The sequence below is a fragment of the Larimichthys crocea genome, chromosome XXIII (genome assembly GCF_000972845.2).
Source record: "Larimichthys crocea isolate SSNF chromosome XXIII, L_crocea_2.0, whole genome shotgun sequence".
Classification (NCBI taxonomy): Eukaryota; Metazoa; Chordata; class Actinopteri; family Sciaenidae; genus Larimichthys; species Larimichthys crocea.
This window is the reverse complement of record NC_040033.1, coordinates 9,522,554-9,547,741: the sequence shown is the minus strand read 5'-3', so window position 1 is coordinate 9,547,741 and position 25,188 is coordinate 9,522,554. Positions and strand designations below refer to the sequence as shown.

Genomic DNA, 25,188 nt, shown 5'->3' with positions numbered 1-25,188 from the left:
TAATCATTATAACCTAATTTCACACACACATTAACGTGCATATTCCTGTGGTATCAGTTCCACAAGGACCTCATAGATGCTGAAGCAAAAAAAACACCTGAGCAAATCCAAAACTTTAAATGAGGTTTTTAATATTTCTTGATGAAGTACAGCAAACATCCTGGTCAAGTAAACACAAGAAAGTTATAAATCAAATCTACAGAAAAGTACAGATACGATGATGGCAATAGAGAAAGCGAGACACTAAAGTATCTATGTGTATGTCTAAATGACCATACTATGGCCTTTACGAGTGCTGTAAACATGTTTTATGTGTATGTTAAATAGAGCTTCAATTCAAACAAAAAAAATCAACTTTTGAGAAAAGAAAATATTATTGCTTGATGACTGTATAGTAAAAAACAAAAGAAAATGAAAAATGTAAGTGACCGCTTATCTTAGACAATTTCAACTCTTTTTACCATCTTTTCAGCACAAAGAGAAAAAAAATCTAATCCAAGTACCTTAAAAAAAAAAGTGAATTTTTGTTATAAATATTTTCTGATTTTCCTTCACAGTGTAACAGAAGAGATACCTGCGGCAGAGTAAACTGAACAATGACGATCTTGCATAGACAATTAAAAGCCGTTCATAATATTTAACTTTTTATTTCTCATTTAAAAACGGCGTTGTCTTTGGAGTATGAGGGGGCAGTGCTGGTGTAAGGAGAGACTCAACTCATTTTTAGTTGAGAAACAGGTAGGAAGGGGAAAAAAGGCAACCTGTTTTACAGTATTTTCTTGAGACGTAGTGAAAAACTGCACGTGCTATTTTGATATCCCACTTCATTGCTTCTTTATTTGAGAAACGTGTCAAGCTTTTTCTTGATATTGTCAAATGAGTCCATTCCCATGTAGTCTGCCTGACCTTGCTCCCATTTCTGCTTCCGTTCTTCAGAGGACAGCTGGGACTCGAGTGCTTGTGCATGTACAAGTGCAGAGGGACCCTCACCCTAAGCAAAAATAAAAACAATACACAATAGTGAAAAAGCTGAATATGAATCAATGACAAGAGACACAGACGCTGATTGTTTTGTGACAGCAACTCGCCATTTCCATATTAATGGCAACAGGCAAACACACACACGAAAGCTCTGATTTTAGAGGTAGAGCACTATTAGCATTAAACCAGCTCTGATTTTAGAGGTAGATCAGTTATAGCATCAAACCAGGGGCCGACAAACTACTGCTGAAAGGAAGCAACACCAATACAGCACCATACCTGTGCGCTCTGAAAAGTGACCATGTCACTGTACTGGAACTTTATGAGATGAATAGGAAGGGAGAAAAGAGGTATATCATCCAGAACCGAAGCAAAATAAAATAAAAAGTAAAATAAATTAAAAAGGTGAAATACATATTTTCAAACACATAGCATTTTTCTGTATTAACAATACAAGCACCACCATCAATAAAATGAAAAAATTTGATATAGAGCTGGAACCTTGGTCAGTGTCCACAAAGTTGGAAGCTATAAAAAAATTGGTTATGTCACATTTGGAAATGCTAGAGAAGCTGTTTGGCTTGTACACTTGAATACACCATGAATGTGAATTTCAAGCTACAGCTCTGAAATGACTCTTAGTAAGTATTTCTATTCAAGATAGACAGATGAATGTAAAGCCATAAAGTGATATAGTAAAAAAAAAAAAAAAAAAAAAAAAAAAAAAAAAAAAAAAAAAAAAAAAAAAAAAAAAAAAAGGCAAATCAACAAACAAAAACTGAACTGCAGGTCCAATAAAACAAATGTGCCCATTCACCTCCACACATCCGGAGTGGAAAGGTTGGTCTCCGTATTGTTCCTGCAGCATGGGCACCACAGCACTGGAGTACAGGGTCCACCAGTCCAGGAGGAAGGTAGAGTGTGTGGCGGCCTCCTGCACGCTCCCTGCAATCTGTTTGGTTTTGGGGTCAAATGCGTAGCTCCATGGCTTGGTCTTTCCTAGGAAGTGGACCACCTTAGCATTGCCACCATATCTGTAATGAGTAATTAGAACATTTTTTCATAGTTAGCTTTAGTTATTAGTTTACTTTAAACTACATGCGATTCTTGTAAACAATACATCCACTGTGGCTACAACTAGGAGCTAATGCTTAATGGTAAACTATTGTTTAGTATTGAGCTAAATGAATGCTAAGCTACTGTAACAGTAGCTGAATTACTACAGCTTTAATGAATTGCCTAGGGACTCTGTTAGCACTGATACACTCAATCCAAAACAATGCCTTACTTCTTAGTGAAACCCTGATATCTATATGTTCATATAAATGTGGAACAAAGATTCACAGTCATTTTAAAATAAGGTTCAAGGTTGCACTTGTCATGGTATTATCTTGCTCGTATTAGACTACCTTTTCTTAAAAAGTGACTATTACAAACCAGATAAATATTAATCTGACCCTGGAGGGCAGGTTGTTTTGTTTTGTGTGCCAGATATCTGAAAGCCTGCTATTGCTGACAGCTACAAACAAGCAAATACATGTTTATCACTCCTGTCATCCTAATTTGGCTGCCAGGAAATAGCAAACCTAAGAGCTTGTTGATGAGGTAGTGAATATGGGAGGGATGTGGGGGAGGGTGGGGGCTTAAGACTGAATGCACAATGACCGGTCCTAGAGGCGAACATAAAAGGTCTTTAAATAAACCACTCTATTTTAGGATTTGGTTTCAGCTGTTGGGAGCTCAGTGGTGGATATCCAACCCAGCACTGGGGGATGCTCCGGCAAAGCCGCTGGAATCTTCTCATCTCGCTCGTAACCTGATGTCATGTCACGATGTGACTACACGTTCATGTGATCGAGGATCTGCTTACACCTTGGCCTTGCGTCCGTTACGCAAGATTTCCGTCACATTGACAGACTCACTGCTGTAGTATAATACGACCGTCCTGTGGAAGTCTTTAGTGTAGTAGCTTAAACCGAAGAAACACACCAAAATAAAACAAAAATTAAGTAACTTCAGTGTGAATATTTTCCAGAAACACAACCTCCTGTGTAGACGGACACTTACTGCTTGAATGCTGGAAGGTAGGTGTAGATGGCTATGCTGCTGAGGTTGTAGATGAAGGGGAGGTGTTTTGAAATGTCAGCTGTTGCCCAATTGTTGAAGAAGCCATTCAAAACACCCTGGTCTCCACCTGCAGGAGAGAGGGGAAAAGAAAATCTATATTAAACATTATATTAACATCATAATGTAGAGAAGATTAGTTACAATGATAAACAGAGACAACAGAGAGTGTTTTATAAGAAAATGAACCTACAGAAATGAGTTTTCAGCAGATCCGATTAAATGAGTAATGCTATTTCAAAGTTTTGAGTCACCACTGACATATGTGCAGGGATAGGGCCAGACCACGCAAGGCACATTATACGTGATTCATAAAATTTTGAAATCAATTCTGTGTTCTACCAACGAAGGACTGGGGTGATGTGGGACTGACACCCTCTAACATCCTTACTACTGCATTCTGTACTAACTGAAAACTGAAGTACAGAGGACTGTGAAGAGTTACATAATATAAAAATTTGACTTTTACTTTATTTCTTAACTGCCTAGATTAATATTTATAAAACATATGTTAAGCTTGTACCTCTGTAGAATTCCAGTGAGCAATACTACAAGATCTGTGTTTTTAATTCATACATTTAAAAATGTGTTTACAGGGGATGAACTGAACTGAAGGTGTCAATACAGGGTCAAAAAAGAGGGTGGGGGAGCTTGTCCAATTTATTTTTAATAGTAGTGTAGACGTGTTATTAGAAACTCTAGTATGGTGGCGTAACTGACAACATGCTTTGACAGGTTTAGCGTATGACTGAGTGGCTTTTGTGGAAAGAGGAAAAGCAGAGTAACCTGTGAAAGCTAGATTAATCTGTCTCTACCACTCATCTTCATTAGTCAGCAGTCTGCTGGGATCAGTTTGAGTAATGTTCCCACACATTCAGAGCACAGAGGTGTGTGGTAATTTGAAATAAGATGATCTGATTTGCTAGGACAGCCTTGCAGCCATGCATGTGCACAGTGTCGATTTATAGTGGTAGCAGAGACGTGATGTACAGAACAGGTCTGTCACATGCGCATTACTTTTGACACCCTACTCTCCACCGATGGCAAAATATCAAAGATCATGTATGTACGTATGCATATATATAGGAAGGCTGGGTTCTTTTGGGTAATCCACAACAGCAGTGAGGATTTATTCATCTTATATTTGACAAAGATTGATTGCCTGTTATTTGCTAACTGACCTCCAACGCTCAGTTCAAAGTCAAAATCTGCTCGGCAACACCAGAAGCCTTTGAAAAAGGCTGCCTGTTAACAGATGGCAATGCTGGTCTGATTGCTCCGTTGTGAGGGCGCACCACCTTATCGGAGCTCCTTTTGCCGGAAACATCAGCTTGCTATGCTTTGTAAACACTGATTAAAGCTGTGGCACTTAATGGAAACAGTTAAGTTGCGGACCACGGAATAAATCAGTGAACTGAAAGATGTTAAAATGTTCTGTAGAGCTGAGTGGAACTGCTGAGTCAGGTCATAATTCTCTGGGTTTGTCAGTGCAATTCATTTTTTCCATTTCAATTTATCATTTCATATCGTGCTCCGACCCCAAGGTGCATTACAAGTAAATGAGTCAGGGTGATTGATCAATCAGGCACAGCCTGTTCACACCCACACAGTGTGAGCAGAAATAAGCCTAATGTGAAAACACCTGTGTGTGGCTGCACCCTGAACAAGAAGCATAGTTCTGATTGAGAAATTGTCTTTTGATGGGATGCAAAATTTCAGTGTACAGTAACGGTTTGACTAGGAGCTGGGTTAACAGAGTGCAAGTGAGATAACAAAAAGCAGAAAATCCAAGTGTAATGCATCTAATAGACAGGCTTAGTGTTTCTCCCTGCAAGCTGGGTGGTTTGATGGTTGGTCCACTGGGTAGAGATAGAGTTGGAGGATAATCTGATTCTGCAGAACGGATGAACTATGAATTATGGACTTTTAAGGTCATTGCAAGGGGTTGGCAAGCTAATCGATGATCACTCTCCCTTTTTGATTTAAAAGGCAGGCATAGATAATGCATTGTGTCTGTACTTGTATTGAGCTCTCCAGTCCTGTTCATGACTACTAAACTTTAAATATTAGTTCTGTGGGTGTCTACTAGGTTAACTTGTTTTAAAGTTTGGGTTTCCTCAGGTTTTCTAGACTGGACAGCCAGTCGGCCTCACTCAATTTGGCTAATTTAGAACTGGGGCATTGTCACGGTGGCTTACGTAAACACAGAGAGCACAGAGAACAGTTTGGGATGCATCTGATGTTAAGTAGGTCAGTTACACTTCAAGTATAGAACCGGATCTGAATCAAGGCTTTATTAAAACTTTTTTTTCCCCCTGTCTCCTTTGTTACATAATCAAATCTGTAACTGACCAACCAGAACACTGAAACCATGCAAAAACATGCCACACGCTCATTAACTATTCATGCTGAATTGATTCACCCTGTAGCCATACAGTAAGTCACTGGACTGACGCTGGCACAAGGTGAGATGATGGCCTTTAATAGAACTTTCACATATAACTCCTAAAAAGCACAGGACTGTACAGTCTGTGAAACCGCAGACTGCTGCAGTTTAAAATAACACACAGAACTGCTGTTTGACCGAAACCACAGCCTCCACTGGGGATTTCAAACTTAATATGGGGCCGAGGATCTTCATTTTGAAAGGATGAGCAGAGCTCAGCAAGAATGTGCATGTAACTCTGCCAGTTTTGGGTTGGCAGCAGACAACACTGGAGCTACAGATGAAGCGATAGAGCCTCGGGGTTCGACCACAGAAATTATTTTCCTGCTGTCTTTGCTCAGCTATTTTTCAATATTATCCGTGAGCTGCCGAGAGCTGCACGTGTACATCACGTATTCCTTACAGTGGAGGGGAAGTGAAATGCTAAAAGGTCAAAGCAATTCCAACTCATGCCTTGGTGCACATGAAAGGACTGTCCATGGCTATAAATAAGACAGCTTTATTCATTAGCATGCCATCATGCATACAAGTACTGGCATCATGTTGAAATATTGGATGTAAATATATCTACATTTGTCTTGTTTCAACACTGAAAGTTATATAGGTTTTCATTGACAGTCTTCCCGGAAATATTATGTCTTTTGTCTGCGGTTGTGATGGAAACATCCTTGCCAGCAAACACAATTGGTCGGCACTTGAAAGAATTGGCCACTATTAAGCAAACTAATTGGTTTTGCCAATGGACTCTCCCTGATGGAATCTCTTTCACAGTATCACAAGAGAAAACAGCTTGTCATTTAATGTTAAAAAAAAAAGGTCCACTGCTGCTAACAAGGACAAGCCCCGGCTCATCCAAGCCCTACTATGAGTCGCATTTCACAATGGTTTCCTTTGTTTGGTTACATTTTTGAGGTCACAGCACCCTGAGGAGTTTGATTACAACAGTATATAGGCAGGTGAGATCACCTTTGGAAGTGGTACGTTGACAAAATAATTTCAATTTTAAAAAAAAGGTCAGTTTCTGGTTATTTGCAGGGCTTTTTAACAGTGGTCAGTCTTGAAGAAGAATGCAATTATCCCAGTTGTCATGGTGTTATCATTATGTAACCAAGTATGAAACTTTGGTCATGTGATTAAGACTGTGATAGGTGGTTGAAAAAAAAAAAAAAAAAAAAAAAAAAAAAAAAAAAAAAAAAAAAAGAAAAAGGCTAGTAAGTGAACCTTGAGTTAAGATGTCATTATGATATTTTGTATTGCCTTTTTAATTTTAAATGGAATTTTGTGTTGCAGTTACATAGTTTGACCAGCAGGGAGCAGTGATGTCAACTATCAAGTCTCTTTCAGTACATATCTTTATATGATAAAGCCTAGATCTGTCTCAACAATCTGACATGACAAGATTACAGATACATTTCACAAAATTACCCAGAACTTTTACATGTCCCTGTAGTTAAAGTAAAGGTTTACAGAAGCAGGACACTGAGATGAGGTGATCATACACTAATGAAACATACTTCTGAATATTATATTTATGGCAAATGGTTCCTCATATGCTACACATTGGACCTTTAATATACAATATATCAGTATGTCATAATTATTTATGAGATAGCAGGTCTCAGGTTTTGTTTTTGTTTTCTCAGGTCTAGGTGAAAGCTCCTCAACACAGCATTGTATAAAAGTTCAAAGCTAGCGACTCGACTGAGGTGACGTAATTGTATACTTTAGCATGTCCAAGTGTTTAGAATATTTTACTATGAATCAATGTTCTGTCATGATGAAAATACCTTTATTAAAATGGCAATGTTAGGAAGCTGATTTATGTAATCTTCTCTGGAAGCTAAAGGTGGTAAACCTGCAGTATATGAGAACCACAGCACCATGCAAGTATGGCCCAATGATCTTTTCAGCCACTGATTCAAGCTGTTCACTGCACCTGATACGGGGCCAAAACGACGACCACAATTCAGTTACAGTATGCCTCATGCAGAAGAGTTGTTGAATGTCAACCAGTGCTCTGTGCAAAACAGGGCCTCTCAAATTTAACCTCCACCCCACCCCAGCGAGCCCCTGAGAATAACTCAGCAGAGCTAGACCGTCTGTGACAGGAGGGCCTTGTGTCCGGGCACAGGGCTCGATAAAGGCCTTACTTTAGAGCAAAAAGATAAACAAGCTCGGTTTAACATCATGTTACCAAGAACTCAGTGTTACTCAAAGCTGGTCAGTGCCTAAATGTTTGAGCATGACTGAAAAAAGATCGCTGACATCAGAACTCAGCGGTGGTTAACCATTTCTGGTTTGGCAATTCATTAGACATATTAAATCCTTGTGATGCATTTAGCAATGAAATGTGAAATGTCTATTTTGAGGAAAAGTTGTAAATGACTACATTTCATCTAATACCAACATGTAGAAACAGGTTATAAGGGTCATTGGTTTATTGAGTAACAGAAATAATTTGAAATATTTTGGGTGAATGTAATTCATTCACCTTCTTGTCCAGAGTGAGACGAGAAGATTGATACCACTCTTAATTGGTGTGTGTGTGTGTGTGTGTGTATATGTATGTATGTATGTATATATGTATATATCTCATCTATCTCTTGGTGGTGAATGTCAAAGTGTAACTAATTATTAATGCTGATTAAACTATTATAGTATTTAATTTGAAAAAAGAAAAAGTTCATTTTAAACCCACAGAGCCCAGATGACGTCTCACATGTTTTGTCCAATCAACAGTCAAAAATCCAATAATGTACGTTAGAAAAACATAAAACTTGTGTCCTTTTTGACTTACCGTCAAAGCTGCCGTGTTCTGTACAATACTGAAGCAGTTTGCCATAGGTCTCCATAGAAGGACAAAAAACAAACACACCAGAGTTGAAGCAGTCAGGCCAGCCGGGATCAGGAGCAGCTGACAACTCTTCTCTGTCAAACAGCTCGTCTATATTTGAAAGCACCTAGGATGCGGACACAAAACAAACATAGACAAACATGTTCGTAGTCATAGTAAACATCTTGAATGTTTCTTAAGGACAAATGCTCGATTAGTCTCACCAGTGTGTCTGCGTCCATGAAAACACATTTGGAGTAGTGCGTCAGAGTCCAGCAATGGAGTTTGGTGAAGGTGACGCCCAGGTCAGGCCTCTTCATCATGGCCAGGTGTGCCGTATCGCCACTGTCCAGCACATCCACCACCCTCACCTCGTCAAAGATCCTCTTCAGCACGGACCTAAAGATTCACAATACTATAGAATGAATCACCATCAACAATGCAAGTGGAAAACAAGGATGGGAAAGAATGTTGAAGAACAGGTGTGATTTAGAAGAAATGTTGCACGACTGGTGGGAGGCAAAATTTCTTACTGGCAAGGCTCTGACACTTGTGGACCAATGAGTGCCACCAACTTCTTGGATGTATTGTGGTTACGGAGGGACTTGCCCCAAACCATGGCTCCCCGAGCATAGTTGTCATTGGTAGCCAACGTAACAAAAGCCTGATCTGCAGAGAAAAGAAACACTTAACGAAGAGAACACTTGATGTATGCACGGCATATGATTTAATGCAAGAGATTAGTTGGTGGACTTGCTGATCTTTTTTTGGATTTGCTTTACCTCCTCACGATTCTTCAAATATTTCAACAAAATCCAGAACGAGAGTACAATAGGAAAGTCAAACAATGCCCATAGCACAGTAAGTGCAAAGCAGTGAACTCCACTTGAGATAAAGCAAAAGGAAATAAATGCTGAGTCGTACAAGTGGCCACTATTATTTGACACGGTGGCACAGGAAAAATTAACTACAATTTAACTACACCATATTTGCTGCGCAAATGTCTTCACATGAAGTATCATTAGTCATGTTTTGGCATGTTATCTTCAGCGTTTCACACCAGAAAGTAATGGTATTATTTCTGGTAGTATGAACTGAGTATAAAAACCCACCCAAAAAACAAATCTGTCCTCAGTGGATGTCTCACTTGTTTCAAGAATAATATTTAGTAGCCAGTACCAGATTAAAATGTCTCATTAAGGTGAATTTTATTTGCAGTGTGGTGCCTACTCTATACCACCACTTCTAACGTCAGGGAGGAAAAACTGTCAGCCACCTGCCAAGTCATGTTTCAGAACAATGACTAGCCTGTGAGAGACGTATAAATCGGAGATGAAGTCAAGCAACGCCACCGGAGAGGTTATGTGACTGTAGCATATAGGCCAGCACAAATCCCACTTGGATTGTAACCTCTTTGTTCTCTCTTACCAAGAATGGGCAAAGATATTACGAACAGCATGTCTGAAAATAAAGTTTTTTTATAATTTTGAGCCAGACAGAGCAGCCAGGAAAAGTTAGTCTGCCTCACTGGCTGTACAGCACCACTCCTCCTTCCTCTCACACCCCCTTTGCAATTGGTACACACAGTGCTGTAGTATTCAAGCATGTAACCTGACATGACACGCATGATGAGTCACTATGGATATTTTACCTCTTTATCTGGTCATCGTTTTGGCTGTGTTAGTGCATATGGCACAATCTTTTGTAAGAAAAGTCTCTCTTGACAAATTTTGAAATTCAAATTGTAATTTTTCCTGATAGCTCAATAGAAGAGGATTTTAACCCTTTAAATGTCAGTTTGTGTACTCGATGTCATCTATGAACATCAAGTTGTTTTGTGTCTTTTCATTGATAATAACAGTGACATCAGGTAAACAAACATTCTTACACCCACGGTGTAAGAAGGAGAGGTTCATCCCTGCTGCTGTGAGACTTTACAATACCTGCACCTGATCATGTTGTAGTCTCCTGTTCATGTCCCATTGCTATTTTTTTGTTCTTGTTTGTTTTGTTTTTGTTTTTTTAGTTTATGTTCTACCTAAGTACTTGTTTTGTAAATCTGCAGATTCTTAAATCTTTTTGTAAATATGTACTCTTGTGTTTTCCCTCCTTGATTCTATTTTTTGCTGCTGTAAACAAGTGAATTTGCCCGTTGTGGGATAAATAAAGTATTATCTAATCTATCTAATCTAATCTAATTTAAACTCTTCAAAATGATTGGTAGTTTTGAGCAGGGGCTGAAGCGGTTTATGAGATTTATGCAGTAAAAATATTCATTTGTGGACATTTTTGTCCTTAATGACTGAAGAGGGTAGTAAATTAAACTGACACATGAGGGTTCATTAGCTCAAACACAGCGCACGCACACACACACACACACACACACACACATACACACACACACACACACACACAGTAAGATTACACCACAAGTGGGAAATGAGTTATGGAGAAGGACATACAGTAGCACAATGTTTGCAAAACTAAGGTTCAGGGACCTGAAAGGGGTCTCCTTTAAAAAAAAAAAAATACAGCTAATATTTAATTAATTAATTAGAAGATGTCAGCAGAAAAATAAAGCTTATATTAAAACAGAAAACTGTTCTTAGACACCAAACACATGACAAGTGGAGAGGACCAAACGAGACTAACTTGTAGTCAGGATGACATTTGGCTGTCATATGTGGTGGTCATGTTTCAGATACGGCAAAGTCAACTCAGACACAAATGGAGACACAATGTACTTTTACTCTTATATAACCAAAACAGCAAACAAGCGACCTTTAACGACAAACAGCTGATAGACTTTAACAACGCGAGACTTTAACAGAAAGTTTTGCAGAAAACGCGTTTTCTTTGTTTTTGCAGCCGAGTGTAAACATGTTAAAATGTCACATACCTGCCATGACAGAAGGAGGAAAAAAAAAAAGTCGAAGCTACTTGTGTAGCCTGGACTTCACTGCAGCTTTGCGTGGAGAAAAGGACCGACTAAATATACAGAGGTGGATTTATACCAGTGTGTCAGTCACTGAGTCACATGACCGGCTCCCACACACCCACCTGCTCCCAACATGAGCCTCCACACACACCCCTTTTTTTTTTAAAGCAGGTCAAGGAGTTCACAGATTCACAAGTATTCACTGTGAATGCAGAAAGCACATATTTATGAAGTTTATTTTGTGTTTACAGCTGCTCTCAAGGGGGTTAAAAAAACAAACAAAACAAAAAAATAAACTTCTTCTTAAAGTCTCGAGTACATAATTCCCAGAACATCCTTCCGCAGCCTTGACCTTTCAAACAAATGCCAAATGTAGATCCCCCAGGAGGTGTCATCTTCACCCGTGGTGACAATGTAGAGATGGCGATGATGCTGTAATGGGGTGATCAGGAACAAGGTGTTCTTTGCTGTACAGCTGGTGTTTTGTCACCATCTTGTGGAGTAAAGAAGGCAGTATAGGAAGCGAGTGACGAGACAAAACTGTTGGGCAAGGCTGTGTTACACAACAGTGAATTATTTTTAGTGGTCTCTAAAAAGCTCTTTTCAGATCAAGTGGTGCTTTTGGGTCTGAAGCTAGATGGAGAGGGCTCAACCATGCCTATTTGTTTATATAGTATAAGTGCAAAATATAATAATAATAATAATAATAATAACTGCACTAGTGATTTTTGTGAAAATTCTAAACACATAGGAAAGGATAATATGAAACCCTCAGTTTACAAATGTTTACAAGAGCAATCAGTGAGGATGATGTTTCTCACCTTCTGCTTCAGAAATGTCTGCCAGTGCAGTTAGATTCCCTGCTGATCTTTGGCTCCTTTATTTTCTCCACTCGGGCAGATGCTTGGCCGAGTGGAGACGCTGCCAAGGAGTGCTCTGCGGTTGTCACGTACTGTGCTGCTGGACTAAAATCCTTAAAAGACTGATACCCCCACCCGCCTGACCTCCACTGTTGGAACCCTGCCAGCTCAACAAGAGGGATCACTGGGGTTCAAAGGGGTCTCGTACAGTAAATTAGTGGCTGCTTTTGTTTCTTGTGTGCTTATTTGCTTGAAAAGCATTGTCTAGTTTCAAGCCAACATACTGGACAGTTTGTGTTGTTGTTTTTTTTGGCCAGAACAAGAAGTTTTCTGGCCTATTAGTGATGGGATGTAAAGTGTGAGCATTATTTTATTCACCATACATCACTGTTCTGTTGTATATTTTCATATAAATGACAAAGGCTCAGCCCATCACACACTATATTATCATATACACATAAAGAATTGATTCTGCATGTGGGGATGGATCATTGATTTTATTGTTTGCACTCATCTTGACATTCTGTCAAGCACAGCGAGGAAACATGGCGGGTGGTGCCCGTATCCATGGATACAGGCTGGAGATGGCTGAGAGATTGGAGGGGCTGGGGGCTGGGACAGAGGAGCTGAGTTGGCAGGGGTCCTGGCAGTTCCGCTCTTTAATAGAGGTTCTTCTGCACGTAGGCGGCAATGTACTTGACGGCCAGCATGGTCTCCTCGCATGTGGGCTTGATCTGAGACTCGGGCAGCAGGAAGCCATAACGACCAGTGTCACGCAACTCGAAGGTGTAGGAATACTTCACTCCCAGGTCGTAGGCCCAGTCGTCAGAGCCTCCAGCAGCGGGGTCTGAGGGCAGATGAGGAAAGGGGGATTATTCAGAGTGGGTTATGCTGATTAACCTAAGACAGTCTCAGTGTGCTTTCACAGAAATATTGCTTTTGAAGGCCAGGCAATCCTTTGTTTGCTAGAAATACCTTTCTCTCTCACTACAAATCATTGTTTTTTTGTTGCCTCCTGAGGACATATCCCTCAAAAGAGGCTTGTGCATTGTGAACACATCATAATACACATTATTATAGACGGAAAATAGACTCAACCTTCCTCTCAATATGCTATTTCCCCCTGGAGACAAGGCGGCTGTAATATCCACTGTACTTACAGATGGTTGCAGCACCGGGTCCACTGGTGTAGCGAGTGCCATACAGACTACGCAGAGCAGCAGAGGCTCCCTGGGCAACCTTCAGCTACAAGACAGAGAAGAAATAAATGTACTAAAGGACCAATCAGAAGGGGTTTGAACATATAATATAATATAATATAATATAATAAAATATAAAGCACATATATATTTATATATATTACTGAACACATTAATAAATCTGAGCTAAAGCTAGCCACTGGCCAGCTACTGGTCATACCACACCAAGTAAGGTTGTATCAGCAGAACACCTTAGTGCAATAGACTGCAAAGTTGCATTTTAGTGCCTATGAATTTGGCTTTTGATTTGATTTGTAAGACTGAGTTATTAATTCTCCTGAAACTTAAATAGTCTGGCTTTGAAGTAAACAAAAGAACAATGCTAAACAGACCTACAGCTGGAAGTAAGAATAGTAAATATGTTGTTTTGCCTTGCAGCATTCACCATCGATTGCACTAGTCTCAAACAAAACATTTTTACTGATATTACAGAAAATAGTAAAAAAAAAAAAAAAAAAAAAAAAATCTCCAGTGAGTTCCAACAGGAAATGAAAAACCACCAGAGAAATGCGCAAGGAGGAAATGATATTTCTGGGAGAACAGATGAGTTATGACAGATCCCCGGAGTTCTTTTGTTCTGTAAATTGTCAGAAGAGAGCTTAACTTACAAGTGAGTAATAGAGAGGCAGAGACGTGTGATCTGCCTCAGTTAGTGTGAGAGCTGGAGCAGGGGTGTGAGTGTTAACTGTGCAGCCCTCGGACACCCCAGTGAGAGGTAAAAGAGCCATGAGAATGAGGCATATGAGCAGGGAAATGATTTGCAGCAGCTAATTGTTGCCTTTAGATAAGAGTCATAATGGGACTGGGTTGAATTCTTGCTTAAGCTTTTGGAAACACCTTTTGAGATTTTATAATTGGCGTCTTATTATTTTCATATTATGTCAGATCTTTTCGTTCTGAGAGTCTTAATTTGATGCTATTCTTTGAACTGGCTATGCATCTAGTGAATATAATTCAGTGACACTACTTTTATTTTGAAGAGGCAGATTGTTATTAATTCAGTGACACTACTTTTATTTTGAAGAGGCAGATTGTTATTGCATTCCCAATCTAAATGTTTCCAGCAACGCCGCTGCACTACAGCGATGCATGTGACACTGACATGATGAATAATTATATAGTCATTGTGACCCATAAAGCATGTGATGTAGTCAATACGTATATAGAGTAGAGTGTATTTATTTATGGCTGATGATGACTTACCAGCTCACTGTGGTCTGCAGCCAGATCATAGGTGTAGGAGTAGGGGAAGAGCAGCAGCTGGGAGTAGGAGTGGACGGTGATGTAGGCCTTGATGATGGACTTGTTCCTGCGGATGAAGTCGGCGACATTCTTGACCTCAATCTCAGACTCGGGACTGTACCCACAGAAAGTGTCACTGCAGGGGTTACTGGAAGCTCCAAGGGCTGCAAAGAAAAAGACGTTGAGGAACCGACTGTACACATGAAGTTCAATTTACTTGTCACGAGGAGTACCATACGGCCTCAAAACTACGTCTTCTGTGGTGCTCGACGGAGTCTTCTAAAGTTGCAGAAAATAACTCTGATGACGTCATCAGGGTGACCTCTTTCAGCCTTATAATAGAAAGATTGTGTAACAAATCGGAGGTGTGGAGTTTGAAAGATGTGGTAATTTAGTGTCTAATAATGTAACCTATGGCCATGTTACATGATGGGAAATGTAGTTTAAGGTTTTTATTTTTTTTGTAACTCACTAAAACTAGGCCCTAAAAGTCAAGATGTCTCAGCCTCTGCTGCACAGATTTTGGTCCATCAATCTGTTCCACATAAGCTCCCCATCTTTACGGAAGTGCAATATAAAATCGCCCCTTTTAAGATATAATCATGTATGTTACACTTACTGCACCAGCCAGCGTTGAAGTTCCTGTTGGGATCGGCTCCAATGCAGCTGGATCCAGACTTCCTGGAGCGAGTTTTCCTCCACATCCTGTTCTAAAGTCCCAAAAGTGGACCAGAAAGAACATGTCAGACATTTAACAAATCAATAAACACTTTAAGATAAACTAGACAGCGTGGTCTATATTAGGTTAGACAATAAACTTATAACATACGCTCTTGTGGGTAAAGTCGTAGCCATCGATGTTAAAGACGGGCAGAACAAAGACATCCATCTGGTTGAGCAGGCTGGTCATCTGAGAGTCACTGCCATAGGTGGACAGAGCCTGACGAAGAAAATATGTTATGCTCCAATTGGTGGAAGCCTCTGTATAAATGCTTGTTGTGGCCATCAAGGTGTCTTCCTTACCTCCTTGACAAACCACTGGCAGAAAGCAGGAGAGATCCACTCCCTAGCGTGGATACCACAGTCCATGAAGATAGCAGGCTTGGTGGAGCCGGACTTCTTACCGAGCTGTGGTTGTTAACAGTAATGACAAAAGATTTGCATTATTGATATGTATTTTTTGGCATAAAATTCTTCAACACAAGGGATTAATATAGTAGAAAAGTCTTGAAATACCTTGAGAACAGTCATGGGGCGTCCCTCGTAGGTGTTTCCAATCACCTGCTTGCTGATCAGAGCTGAGTTGGCGGAGGAAATGGAGGCAATCCATGACTGGATCTGAAATTAAAGTGAGTACGAATAAGAATGCAGTCCAGACATGAAAGACATTGTTACTAATAATATTTTTTGAATCTTACCTTGTCCCAACTGTTGTACTTAGTGTAGCTGTGGGCTCTGGGAGTGGGCTTGTTGTCAGCCTGGCCCTCAATAGCAGCCTGCAGATCCTCAATAAGGATCCTGAAGAGGGATTCAGTAAAAAAAATGTTAAAACACTAAATGCAAAAACTAGTTTTCAAGATGTTTTAATTATAGAAGTGCTAATTAAGTGGAAAATACATGTTGCATCTTGAGTGACTTACTCATACTCCATGCCACTCTGCTGCAGGATGGTGTACACCATATCAAGGTACATGGCGGGCACATGGATGTCCACATCAATGTCGATGGTCAACAGCTCAGCGCTATCGGGGCTCCAGAAATCGACCTGCAGATGGCGCCAAAGCCAAACACTTGAGCCTGTTCAGCTTTTTCAGCTATGAAATCTAAATGCAGCATTTCAGCTGCTCATTTGACAAACTGATATGCTGAAAGAAATGAGTGTGAAGTGAATGTGAGAAGCCAAACAACCAGCAAATACAGGTAATGTTTGTGTTCGAGATGATGTTGTTTGCATATGACAATGCATATATCAAAAGAAGGCCCAATTTAACCTTATTTACCATTAGCAATCACTGAAGTGAGTGAGGATAGCATTAAAAGGTATGTGTGTGTGTGTTTGTGTGTGAAAGAGAAGGCAGCAATGTACCTCGATGCTCTTAGCCAGCTCCTTAATGGCGGTCACATGCTCATCAAGCACAGGCTTCAGACGGAAGACTTTCTCTCTAACGGAGAGAGGTCACAAATACAATAGTACAATAACTGCAGTTTTTGTGTTTCACGTAACAAAGCAAACTGCACAAGTGTTGGCTTTTCACAGAAATATAATGAAGTGTGATTGTTTAGTGTGTTATTTAATGTTTGCCATGGTGCCATGTAGCTTTACTAGCTGAGTGATGAAGAGGATATATATTTATATATGTTAAATTCCACTTTTTAACTAGTTTATCTAAACAGTTTGTATACACTGAAGTGCAGCTAAATATACTTATAGTGGTCAAATTGTTTTTTGGGTTGTTGTTTTTTTAAAGCTATTATAGTTGAAGGGTTTTTTATTACATGTATGTACAATACTGCTGAATTTTTTGTCATCTTGTCTGAGGTCACAGAAAAAGACCTGTTTCATAAACACGACAACCTCTTGCTTTAAATGGTTTACCAATAGCCAAAAATATTGAACTTGACATATTTTTAATTGATAGCAGGCTAATTACACTGAACCAGAATGCACACCTATACACTACTATACACACTTGGTTACTGCCTAGAAATCCCTATCCCCCCTAAAATACCTATAATACACAGCAAACAGGTCATGAGTCACAGTACATCATTGTGTTTGCATCTTTTCTTAACTTAGTATCTGATAAAGTAGTGTTCCACATAATAATGGAAATATATGTCAAGAGATTTACCCCTCAAAGCGAGTGACCTCAGCCAGGGCAACAGCCACCAATCCGAAAAACAGGAGGACCTTCATGTTGGCAGTGAGGCTGAAGTCAGCGCTCGACAGCCTTTATAACCCCAACCTGCCGCCCGTCCACCAATCCCTATCTGTGATGCAGCAACATGTCATACATGTTCCCAAAACCATCTTATGCACCTGTTATTTTTAGGTGCTACGTGAAGGAACAGGAGCCGGTGTGATGCGTTGTCAATGATTAATAGATGTTGGAGGTGCTTTTAGCCAAGTACTTAATATTTCGGTATAGTCATTAATGACACATTTTAATGACTGATGAGGATGATTCGTCTTTCTTTATAATGATTTAATAAAGAAACATGAAAAATGAACTTATTTATATATTCACAAACTGTACACTTACAGAGTAGTACAACATGTTTAAATACCACAAAGACAACCACCAAAATTATTGACAATGATCACCCTACCTGGAGTGTTGGTGTAGCACTCCTTTTTAGACAGCATGTTACTCCCAGGCTAGCACACATTTCAGCATTTCAATCTTATTATGCAAGCACTTTTTATAGATTACAAGGTGTACATAATTTGACAGGACCACATACAGTATACAGGTGCTAGTTATCATAGTCAAGTATATTATTAACTGATATAAATTCACATTTTTGCTACACTTTTTCAATTGTTCCATGTATACAACTGCTGGCAGAGCATGCATCGTTGTTGCTTTTTTTTTTTTTTTAAGCATTGGCATTTTTGCTGAGCACTTGATCACTGTTCTAACTGGTGAAAGACCTGCTGAGCACACAGAACACACTGGACTATATATTACTGCACTGTATCCTGAAGGCAAAATGGCGACAAAAAATCTTGCAGTACATGCATATCTTATATAAATAATGGGATAAGCGATCTGTAATTACGTATTGCAGGGCAATACTCCATTCATATAGTTTATTCAAGGATTTTTCTTTTTTACTTCACCATATGTTTGTGTTGTGCGTGAGTGCTGTGTGACGTGAAGGTTTATGAATAATTATTCTGCAGATACTGTAAGTGAAAGAGAGAGGGACATGAATACAACATTTCAACCACTCTGCATGGTTCAGTGCTTGGTAATACAGTTGGGGTTTTAAAAGCATGGAATGTCTCCATCCCCGGCCCCTTAACCACAGACCAAAAGAGCGCGGAGAGTGAACTTGTACCCTATTACTTTATTTTTTTCTCACTTAACGTCAGAGGAGGCTTTACTCTTGGCTGTGAGGCTAAGAGCCTCAGAGGTACGAAAAGAGAGGGCGCTCATCTTGGAGCTGATGCTCATGTGAGGATGTGTCGCTCCACCTGGTGAGCAGCGCAACAGGCGCAGTAAGTTTTTGCGGAAGTTGTTCCCAACAAAGCCGTACACAATAGGGTTAATGCAGCTGTTGAAGTAGGCGATGCAGATGGTGAAGGGCATGGCCGTGTCAATGATCTCCAGGATGGCGCAGTCCAGCTGGGTCAGCTGGGTGAGCACTTGAATGAAGTGGAACACTTGATGGGGCACCCAGCACAGGAAGAAGGCCAGGACAGCTGCCGCAAGCATGCGCAGCACCTCGTCATCCCGGGAACGGGAGCTTTTCTGGATGTGTCTCGCCTCCAGAAGTGTCCGTCCGATGAGACAGTAACAGGTGATGATGACGACAAAGGGCACCAGGAAGCCCAGCAGGCTTTTCATCAGGCTGATGGCCAGCAAGAGCTCTTTCAATGCTCTTTCATTTTCAATGCTCTCAGGATGCAGAATGCCACACACTGTGGTGTTAGAGATGTGGTGGACATCCCTGGTCAGTGCTGTGGGCACACTAAGCACAAAGGCGAAAAGCCAGATCACTACGCAGGTGATGCGTGCATACAACACAGTGCGGAACCTGCGTGATCGAACTGGATGAACGATGGCAAGGTAACGGTCAATGCTGAGTGCTGTGAGGAAGAAGACGCTGGTGTAGAGGTTAAAAATCACCAGGCCTGCACTGGCCTTGCACAGGAATCCTCCAAAGGGCCAGTGATAGCCTGTGGCAGTGAAGGTGGCCCACATGGGTAGGGTGATCAGGAAGGTAAGGTCAGAGATAGCAAGATTGAGCACAAAAATGTTGGCCACCGTCTTGAGCTTCATGTAGCAGTAGATGATGGCCACCACCATACTGTTTCCGACAATGCCGATGACAAAAATACAGCCGTAGACGATGGGTACCAGGGTGAAGATGAATTCATGGATTCCAGACATGCCGCAAGTCAGAACTATCCCTTCTGTCGCTCCTGCCGTTATGTTCTTCATTTTCCCTTTTTAGTGCCAGATCCTGAGACTTTTAAACAGGGGGCCCTGTCGGCAGGGTGCGTCTGTGGTGACTGATACAGGCCTTGGGCGAGGGCCTCCACGAGTCCTATAAAAGAAACACAACAAAAATGTCATAGGCAGTCTAGGGGAAGAGTCATCATTACTGCTGGCATGGTCCATAAACGCGAATCCACACGAGCACCCATGAAAGTGCTCACCCTACACCAGCTCATTAAAGACCTGCACATTAAAGCCATCCTGACGCTTTATGTTATTTCTGTAAAATAAGAGGCCATGAAAAACAGATGTTGTATGTTATTCAATATTCCAAAAATGCCCTTTGAAACGTCATTATTTAGACAGTCTGCATTCTCCTTTCTCTTTAAAATCGTCTCTTGGCTAATGAATAGCAACAGTAAAACTGTACAGTGTTTATCAAATGGTCTGTCCATCTGGGTGGACTGTCAGCACCCGGAAGGAGAACATTTATGCCTCGTGTTACGACCTGTGTTAATGAAGACTGCATGGCTAAGTGCGAGCTTGGGTAACAACACCATTAAACACTGAGGTACTGAGGGAGGAGAGAAAAAGAGAGGGTTGAGGCTCCAGTCACTGTAAAAGACATGTCACGTTTCAAACCCTTGGTGTGCACAGATACATTGTACCCAGCATGAGAACTTCTAATCAGCACACACCTAAACAAACAGGACAGCAGGGATTCAGCTCTGTGGAAACTTTGCTCTGTGAGAAAATCAAACCTGCGTGCTGCGGAAAATCTGCCTCTGGGCTACTTTTTTGTTGTTGTTGTTTCATTTGTACAAGCAGAATGTGAAATGGGAGAAAAAAAACAAATTCTCCCATTTGTTGCGAGTCTTTATGTTTAATAGAATAGCTTAGTGAGTGCCGTTTGTTGCGCTGATGTAACAATATTACCCTTATGTATAATATTACTAAAGCTGCAATGATAGTTTCTGCTACTGATTACATGAAAATGACACCATGTTTGTGGTTACATTAAAACCTAACAGATGCCAGAGGAAAACATGCTGTGAATTTGGAGCTCAAATGTAGGCAAATACCATATATAGACAATGAAAGAACTATTTTATGGGCTGTGTTTACAATATTAAATAGATTTTCTTCTATAATTCTCTATAAGCTGCCACTGTAGAAATGAAAATCTCATGGTTAGCAGCTTGACTAAACTAAGCAGTCTTTCCACAAGATGGCATTCTAACTTCAAGATTTTATTCTGTCCATTTCACAGCTGACACAGTACAGGGATATTATGATGGAAATCATATTGATACATTTAGTTTTACATCAGATAATCCACATATATATTTAATGGAAAAATATTTTTTGCAGGAATCCAGCTGCAGTGGACTACAACTGAATGCTCTTTCTGCATTCCTCTTGCCTCTGGTTGGCATTAAGACAGTCTGAGCCCTTCCAGTAGAACTATTTTATCTCCAAGTAAATGATCTCCTCATTTTCCACCAGGTTTCAGTGGATGAAAAAAAAAGAATGTACGTGCACTAAAGCAACAACCGTATCGGTTGCAGATGTGGGGATTGTTGAGTGTGGAAGATGTGTGGGTGCCAAGGGCAACAGAATAATGAAATATCTCTGCGAGTTTCCTGATGGTAGTAGGTAGGGTAAAGCACCAACACAGATGTCATTGCTTGGATTTACAGTACATGTGTTTTCTTTCTTTAATGATTATAACAGTGGGTGGCTGTAAATTTAAACTATACAGAAGAGAGCGACTAAACACATATCAGTTACACAGTTTAGGGATTTAAAATCGTTCAAGACAATCCCCTGATGCTAAGAAGATTTCTGATGACCACAAATGGAAATATTGGAGAAAATGGACACCACATGCCTTTTACCATTGTTGGTATGGTTGACACTTTAACCGCCAGTATTTTTCCATGAGGGAGATGCTCAAGGCGAGGGGACATTTGTGGGGAGTGAATATAAACAAGGCTGAAAGTTATTGCTGCCTATATATGTAAGTGAGCCCCATAATAAAGGTGAGGTGGCACGAACAGAAGGCGACTCGGAAGCAGGTGATTAAGTGCGGCTGTGTCCAGTGAGGTATAGCTCAGAGTGAGATGGTACATTACTGAATGACAGCCATAAACCCTGGGTGACCACAGACAGGAAGGTAAACACCCACTTCACAAGGATCCGCGAGCAAGCTGCATCCTCTCAGACGCAACAATGGACCGCACACTGTGTTTGCAAATACATAGCTGCTTACAATGGACAATAAAATCAGGATTAGAGGGAAGGACATTTTTGCTGCACATTGCAGGGGCCGACTCCTGAATGTCACTGTAGTAGCGACATTCCACTTCTAATCCTATTTCAGGATATTTAACTGCAGACTCTTGCTGGGATCATGGGAATTTCTTAAAAAGTTAAAACTAAAAAGTTCATGGTCTGGGTTGCTGTGTTGGACTGAAGTGTAGTTCCAATCAACAGAACTATCTGAGGCTGCCCTCGACTTGGCCTGAGCGCACTGGCTGCTCTGACATGAGCACCACCATCTGGCTGCCCATAGAGACAGCCACTAAAATGCTTGCTTGATGGAGTTAATGATTTATATCAGCCCATTATGAAGTGAGGTTCATCTTACTAGGAACACACCACCTCAGCCACCCACCTCATGATCATCCGCTCGTTTAGACCTCGATTTAGGCATGTTAAGTCAACAAAACGTTACAGCCGGCGCTTCCCGTTGTTGTAAACTCAACTTTTCCTGTATCTTCAAACACGTTACAGGAATATAAATTTAATATCCGCCAACAAATGACCTTAAAATGGTATCACAGCTTAATTTCACACTGTTGCTCCATGTAGAGTAATAATACGGGTGTTTAATTTAAGTGTGGCGCACCTCAACCGCAGCCTCCTTCAACTCACTTCCTCCTCTGTCTCAACTTACAAGGGTGTCACTTCAACTGAAGAGCTTTTGAAGTAGGAAACTTGACCAACAGTAAACTCACCGGTGACTAAAGAATCTCTTAAATAATAAGGATGCTTAAAAAAAAACGGAAAGCAACAGACTTCTCCATTTTAATTTTGTGCATTTACACACACACACACGTTCAGAAAGAATAAGAGGATTTTGATTAAGCGTGCGTGTGTGTGTGACAGAGTGACAGTGTCCATGACACAAATGAGGACTTGACTTCTGTGTGCAGCAAAGAGGCTAATGGAAATATTGGCATCAGAAACCATGTCTGAATTTTTGTTTTTGTTTATAAAACTACGCTTTCACATGACAGCACAAAGCCTGTGAAGCTTCCCTTCATTTCCTGCGCTGCGTTTTATAAAATATGCCATTGGCATTTTCAATTACAGTAACAAAACAAATTATTAATCCCACTTATTTTCAATCATTGTGATTGTTTAGAAGACTAGATTATAGAAGTTGGAAGAATATTTCACTGCCGAACGTGAGTTTATATTGAGTAACACGATTACTGGCTCTCATAGTAGCTTGTGTCTCCAACATGGAAACATTAGGGGGCAAAGTAAGCGCCTATAAAATTGAAACCCATACAAAGCTCTTGGTTTAAGAGCATGATGCTGAGCAGCTTCCACTCTGAACAACCTAGAAGGGAAGCCACGACTTCTTTTCCTCTCTTCCCCATGGTCCTGCTCCAGTCCATCCCTCTTATTTCACTTTTCTTCAACAAGCATACCCGTCTCTCTCACTGGCAGTGCAGAAAATTTAATTTCACCTGATTTTCTTCAGTTACCATGCCCCGCTATCCACCATCTCCCCTTTTCCTGCCTGCTTCAGGATTAAATTCCTCATAAGCGAGGTCTTTTAGGGAGCTCAGAGCTACTGTTTATCAGGAAGTGGCTGTAATTCTCTAAGGGAATATGAGACAATGTAAACTTTACAACAGACTCTGTCCTTTTCTTCGTATAGTTTCTATAATCCTGGACTCTTACCATGCTTACCGCACAGCTACGCCGCTTCCTTTGAATGCTCTGCACACACAGGACTTTCACATGAACAACTTGAACAAACAGCAACAACAGGTTGCGTCGATTAAACCAGTGAATACATCTAACATTTTGCTCTCTGTAGTTACTACATTGTGTTGGTTCCCAAGGTAATATCAGCGCTTTTCAACAAAAGGCTTATGAGATAAATATTTACAGAGTGAAACATTTTTTTGCGCTGGTGTTGGAGCATTAGAAAAGCCTAAAAGCAGCCGTAACAAGTTAAGATCTGTTAATCCGATGAGAAAGTTAAATTTAAGTAGTTTATAGATTTAAACTGGCAGAAGAATTATGAATAAAAGTTGGTAAAACATCTTCCTGAGAATGAGGTAACGTGATCTCTTACCTGTGGCGCTGAAGCAGGAGGTTGTTGATGCTTTCAGAGGAGGACAGGACAGAGAGACAGAGACCACTGCAGTGTGCCAGTGACTGCCTCTGATTTAACTTAACTGGTGGAGCGAGACGAGCAGGAATACCGTCTGACACACACACACACACTGACACACACCCCCCTACTATGCTCTCTCACACACACACACACACACACACACTAGAGTGATGAATGAATTATATTGGAGCTACGCATTGTCCTAGCCCATCTCTCTCTGTGGCCAACTGCTTGCGCACACATAAACAAACACACACAAGATCTTACACAATAGCACCTCGCCTCCTCCGCCTCTTCCTCCCCCCTTCCCTCTCCCCTCCTCTTTCGCCCCCACCCCCCCTACTCCCCAAGCACCATCTCTCCTTTTCTCTCTCTCTCTTAATGTCTGCTTTTATCTCTTTCATGTGAAACCGATTGCTGCTTTTGACAGGCGGAGCTGATTAAAGCGCCAAATCTGGGCCTCTTGCACAATCTTTATGTTTAATTCGGCATATAAAGTTTAATTAATCAGACATATATGCACACCCGCACTGACAGCACGCAGGTTAATCTTACTTTAATATCTCAAACACCGCTCTCCACCACTAGATCATCTCTCATCCTATGACAGTCCCCTGTCCCTTGTCCTCTGCACAGCATGAAAAGAATGGCCAGGCTCTGATTGTGATTGGACCTGTCGACACACTGTATTAATAGCTGCAACAAGCTTGCCCTTGGCTTGGATCAGGGTCTATCAGGGGCTAAGAGAGGGTGGAGGGTGGGGACTGGCAGGGTGGAGTTAGAGAGTTGGGTTACCACTTTTCTTTCACTCCTTGCTTGGCTTTCTAAGAATGTTTTTCGTTTTCCAGTGTGATTCAGCTGTCACTCATTTGTCAAACTTTTCTGTTTTTTTTTTCTTTTCTTTCAAAAGATGCAGA

The 25,188-nt window shown here is 40.7% G+C and overlaps 3 protein-coding genes across 4 annotated transcripts; all 3 read right to left on the bottom strand.

Moving 5' to 3' along the window:
* Positions 1–110: 110 nt before the first annotated feature.
* gyg1b (glycogenin 1b) lies at positions 111–11,415 on the bottom strand. 2 transcript variants are annotated; one of them, XM_010753386.3, is made up of 8 exons: positions 11,284–11,415; positions 8,918–9,053; positions 8,609–8,783; positions 8,349–8,511; positions 3,049–3,175; positions 1,799–2,015; positions 1,261–1,299; positions 111–991 (listed from the first exon to the last, which is right to left on the bottom strand). In XM_010753386.3, exons 1-8 carry the CDS (start codon positions 11,288–11,290, stop codon positions 836–838), a joined length of 1,020 nt encoding a protein of 339 aa, XP_010751688.2. In that variant the 5' UTR covers positions 11,291–11,415; the 3' UTR covers positions 111–835. The 2 variants fall into 2 exon arrangements, with proteins under 2 accessions (XP_010751688.2, XP_010751691.2); XM_010753389.3 differs by lacking the exon at positions 1,261–1,299.
* Positions 11,416–12,660: 1,245 nt separating this feature from the next.
* cpb1 (carboxypeptidase B1 (tissue)) lies at positions 12,661–17,677 on the bottom strand. Its single transcript, XM_010753400.3, has 11 exons — positions 17,536–17,677; positions 16,770–16,845; positions 16,324–16,448; positions 16,102–16,201; positions 15,920–16,021; positions 15,707–15,811; positions 15,513–15,623; positions 15,303–15,393; positions 14,645–14,847; positions 13,343–13,427; positions 12,661–13,029 (listed from the first exon to the last, which is right to left on the bottom strand). Exons 1-11 carry the CDS (start codon positions 17,598–17,600, stop codon positions 12,842–12,844), a joined length of 1,251 nt encoding a protein of 416 aa, XP_010751702.1. The 5' UTR covers positions 17,601–17,677; the 3' UTR covers positions 12,661–12,841.
* A 197-nt stretch (positions 17,678–17,874) lies between these two features.
* agtr1b (angiotensin II receptor, type 1b) lies at positions 17,875–24,504 on the bottom strand. Its single transcript, XM_010753411.3, has 2 exons — positions 24,230–24,504; positions 17,875–19,960 (listed from the first exon to the last, which is right to left on the bottom strand). Exon 2 carries the CDS (start codon positions 19,852–19,854, stop codon positions 18,769–18,771), a length of 1,086 nt encoding a protein of 361 aa, XP_010751713.1. The 5' UTR covers positions 19,855–19,960; positions 24,230–24,504; the 3' UTR covers positions 17,875–18,768.
* Between the last annotated feature and the right edge of the window lie 684 nt (positions 24,505–25,188).

Bases quoted from the DNA above. Each gene is read 5' to 3' on its own strand.
- cpb1 (XM_010753400.3), bottom strand. From the start codon at position 17,600: ATGAAGGTCCTCCTGTTTTTCGGATTGGTGGCTGTTGCCCTGGCTGAG. The intron at 16,846-17,535 runs GTAAATCTCTTG...TCTCTCCGTTAG, and splicing joins GAGGTCACTCGCTTTGAGGG to AGAGAAAGTCTTCCGTCTGA. The intron at 14,848-15,302 runs GTAAGTGTAACA...TTTTCTTTGCAG, and splicing joins CTTCAACGCTGGCTGGTGCA to CCCTTGGAGCTTCCAGTAAC.
- agtr1b (XM_010753411.3), bottom strand. From the start codon at position 19,854: ATGAAGAACATAACGGCAGGAGCGACAGAAGGGATAGTTCTGACTTGC.
- gyg1b (XM_010753386.3), bottom strand. The intron at 8,512-8,608 runs GTGAGACTAATC...TCCGCATCCTAG, and splicing joins TCATGGACGCAGACACACTG to GTGCTTTCAAATATAGACGA. The intron at 1,300-1,798 runs GTGAATGGGCAC...CATCTCATAAAG, and splicing joins TCCACTCCGGATGTGTGGAG to TTCCAGTACAGTGACATGGT.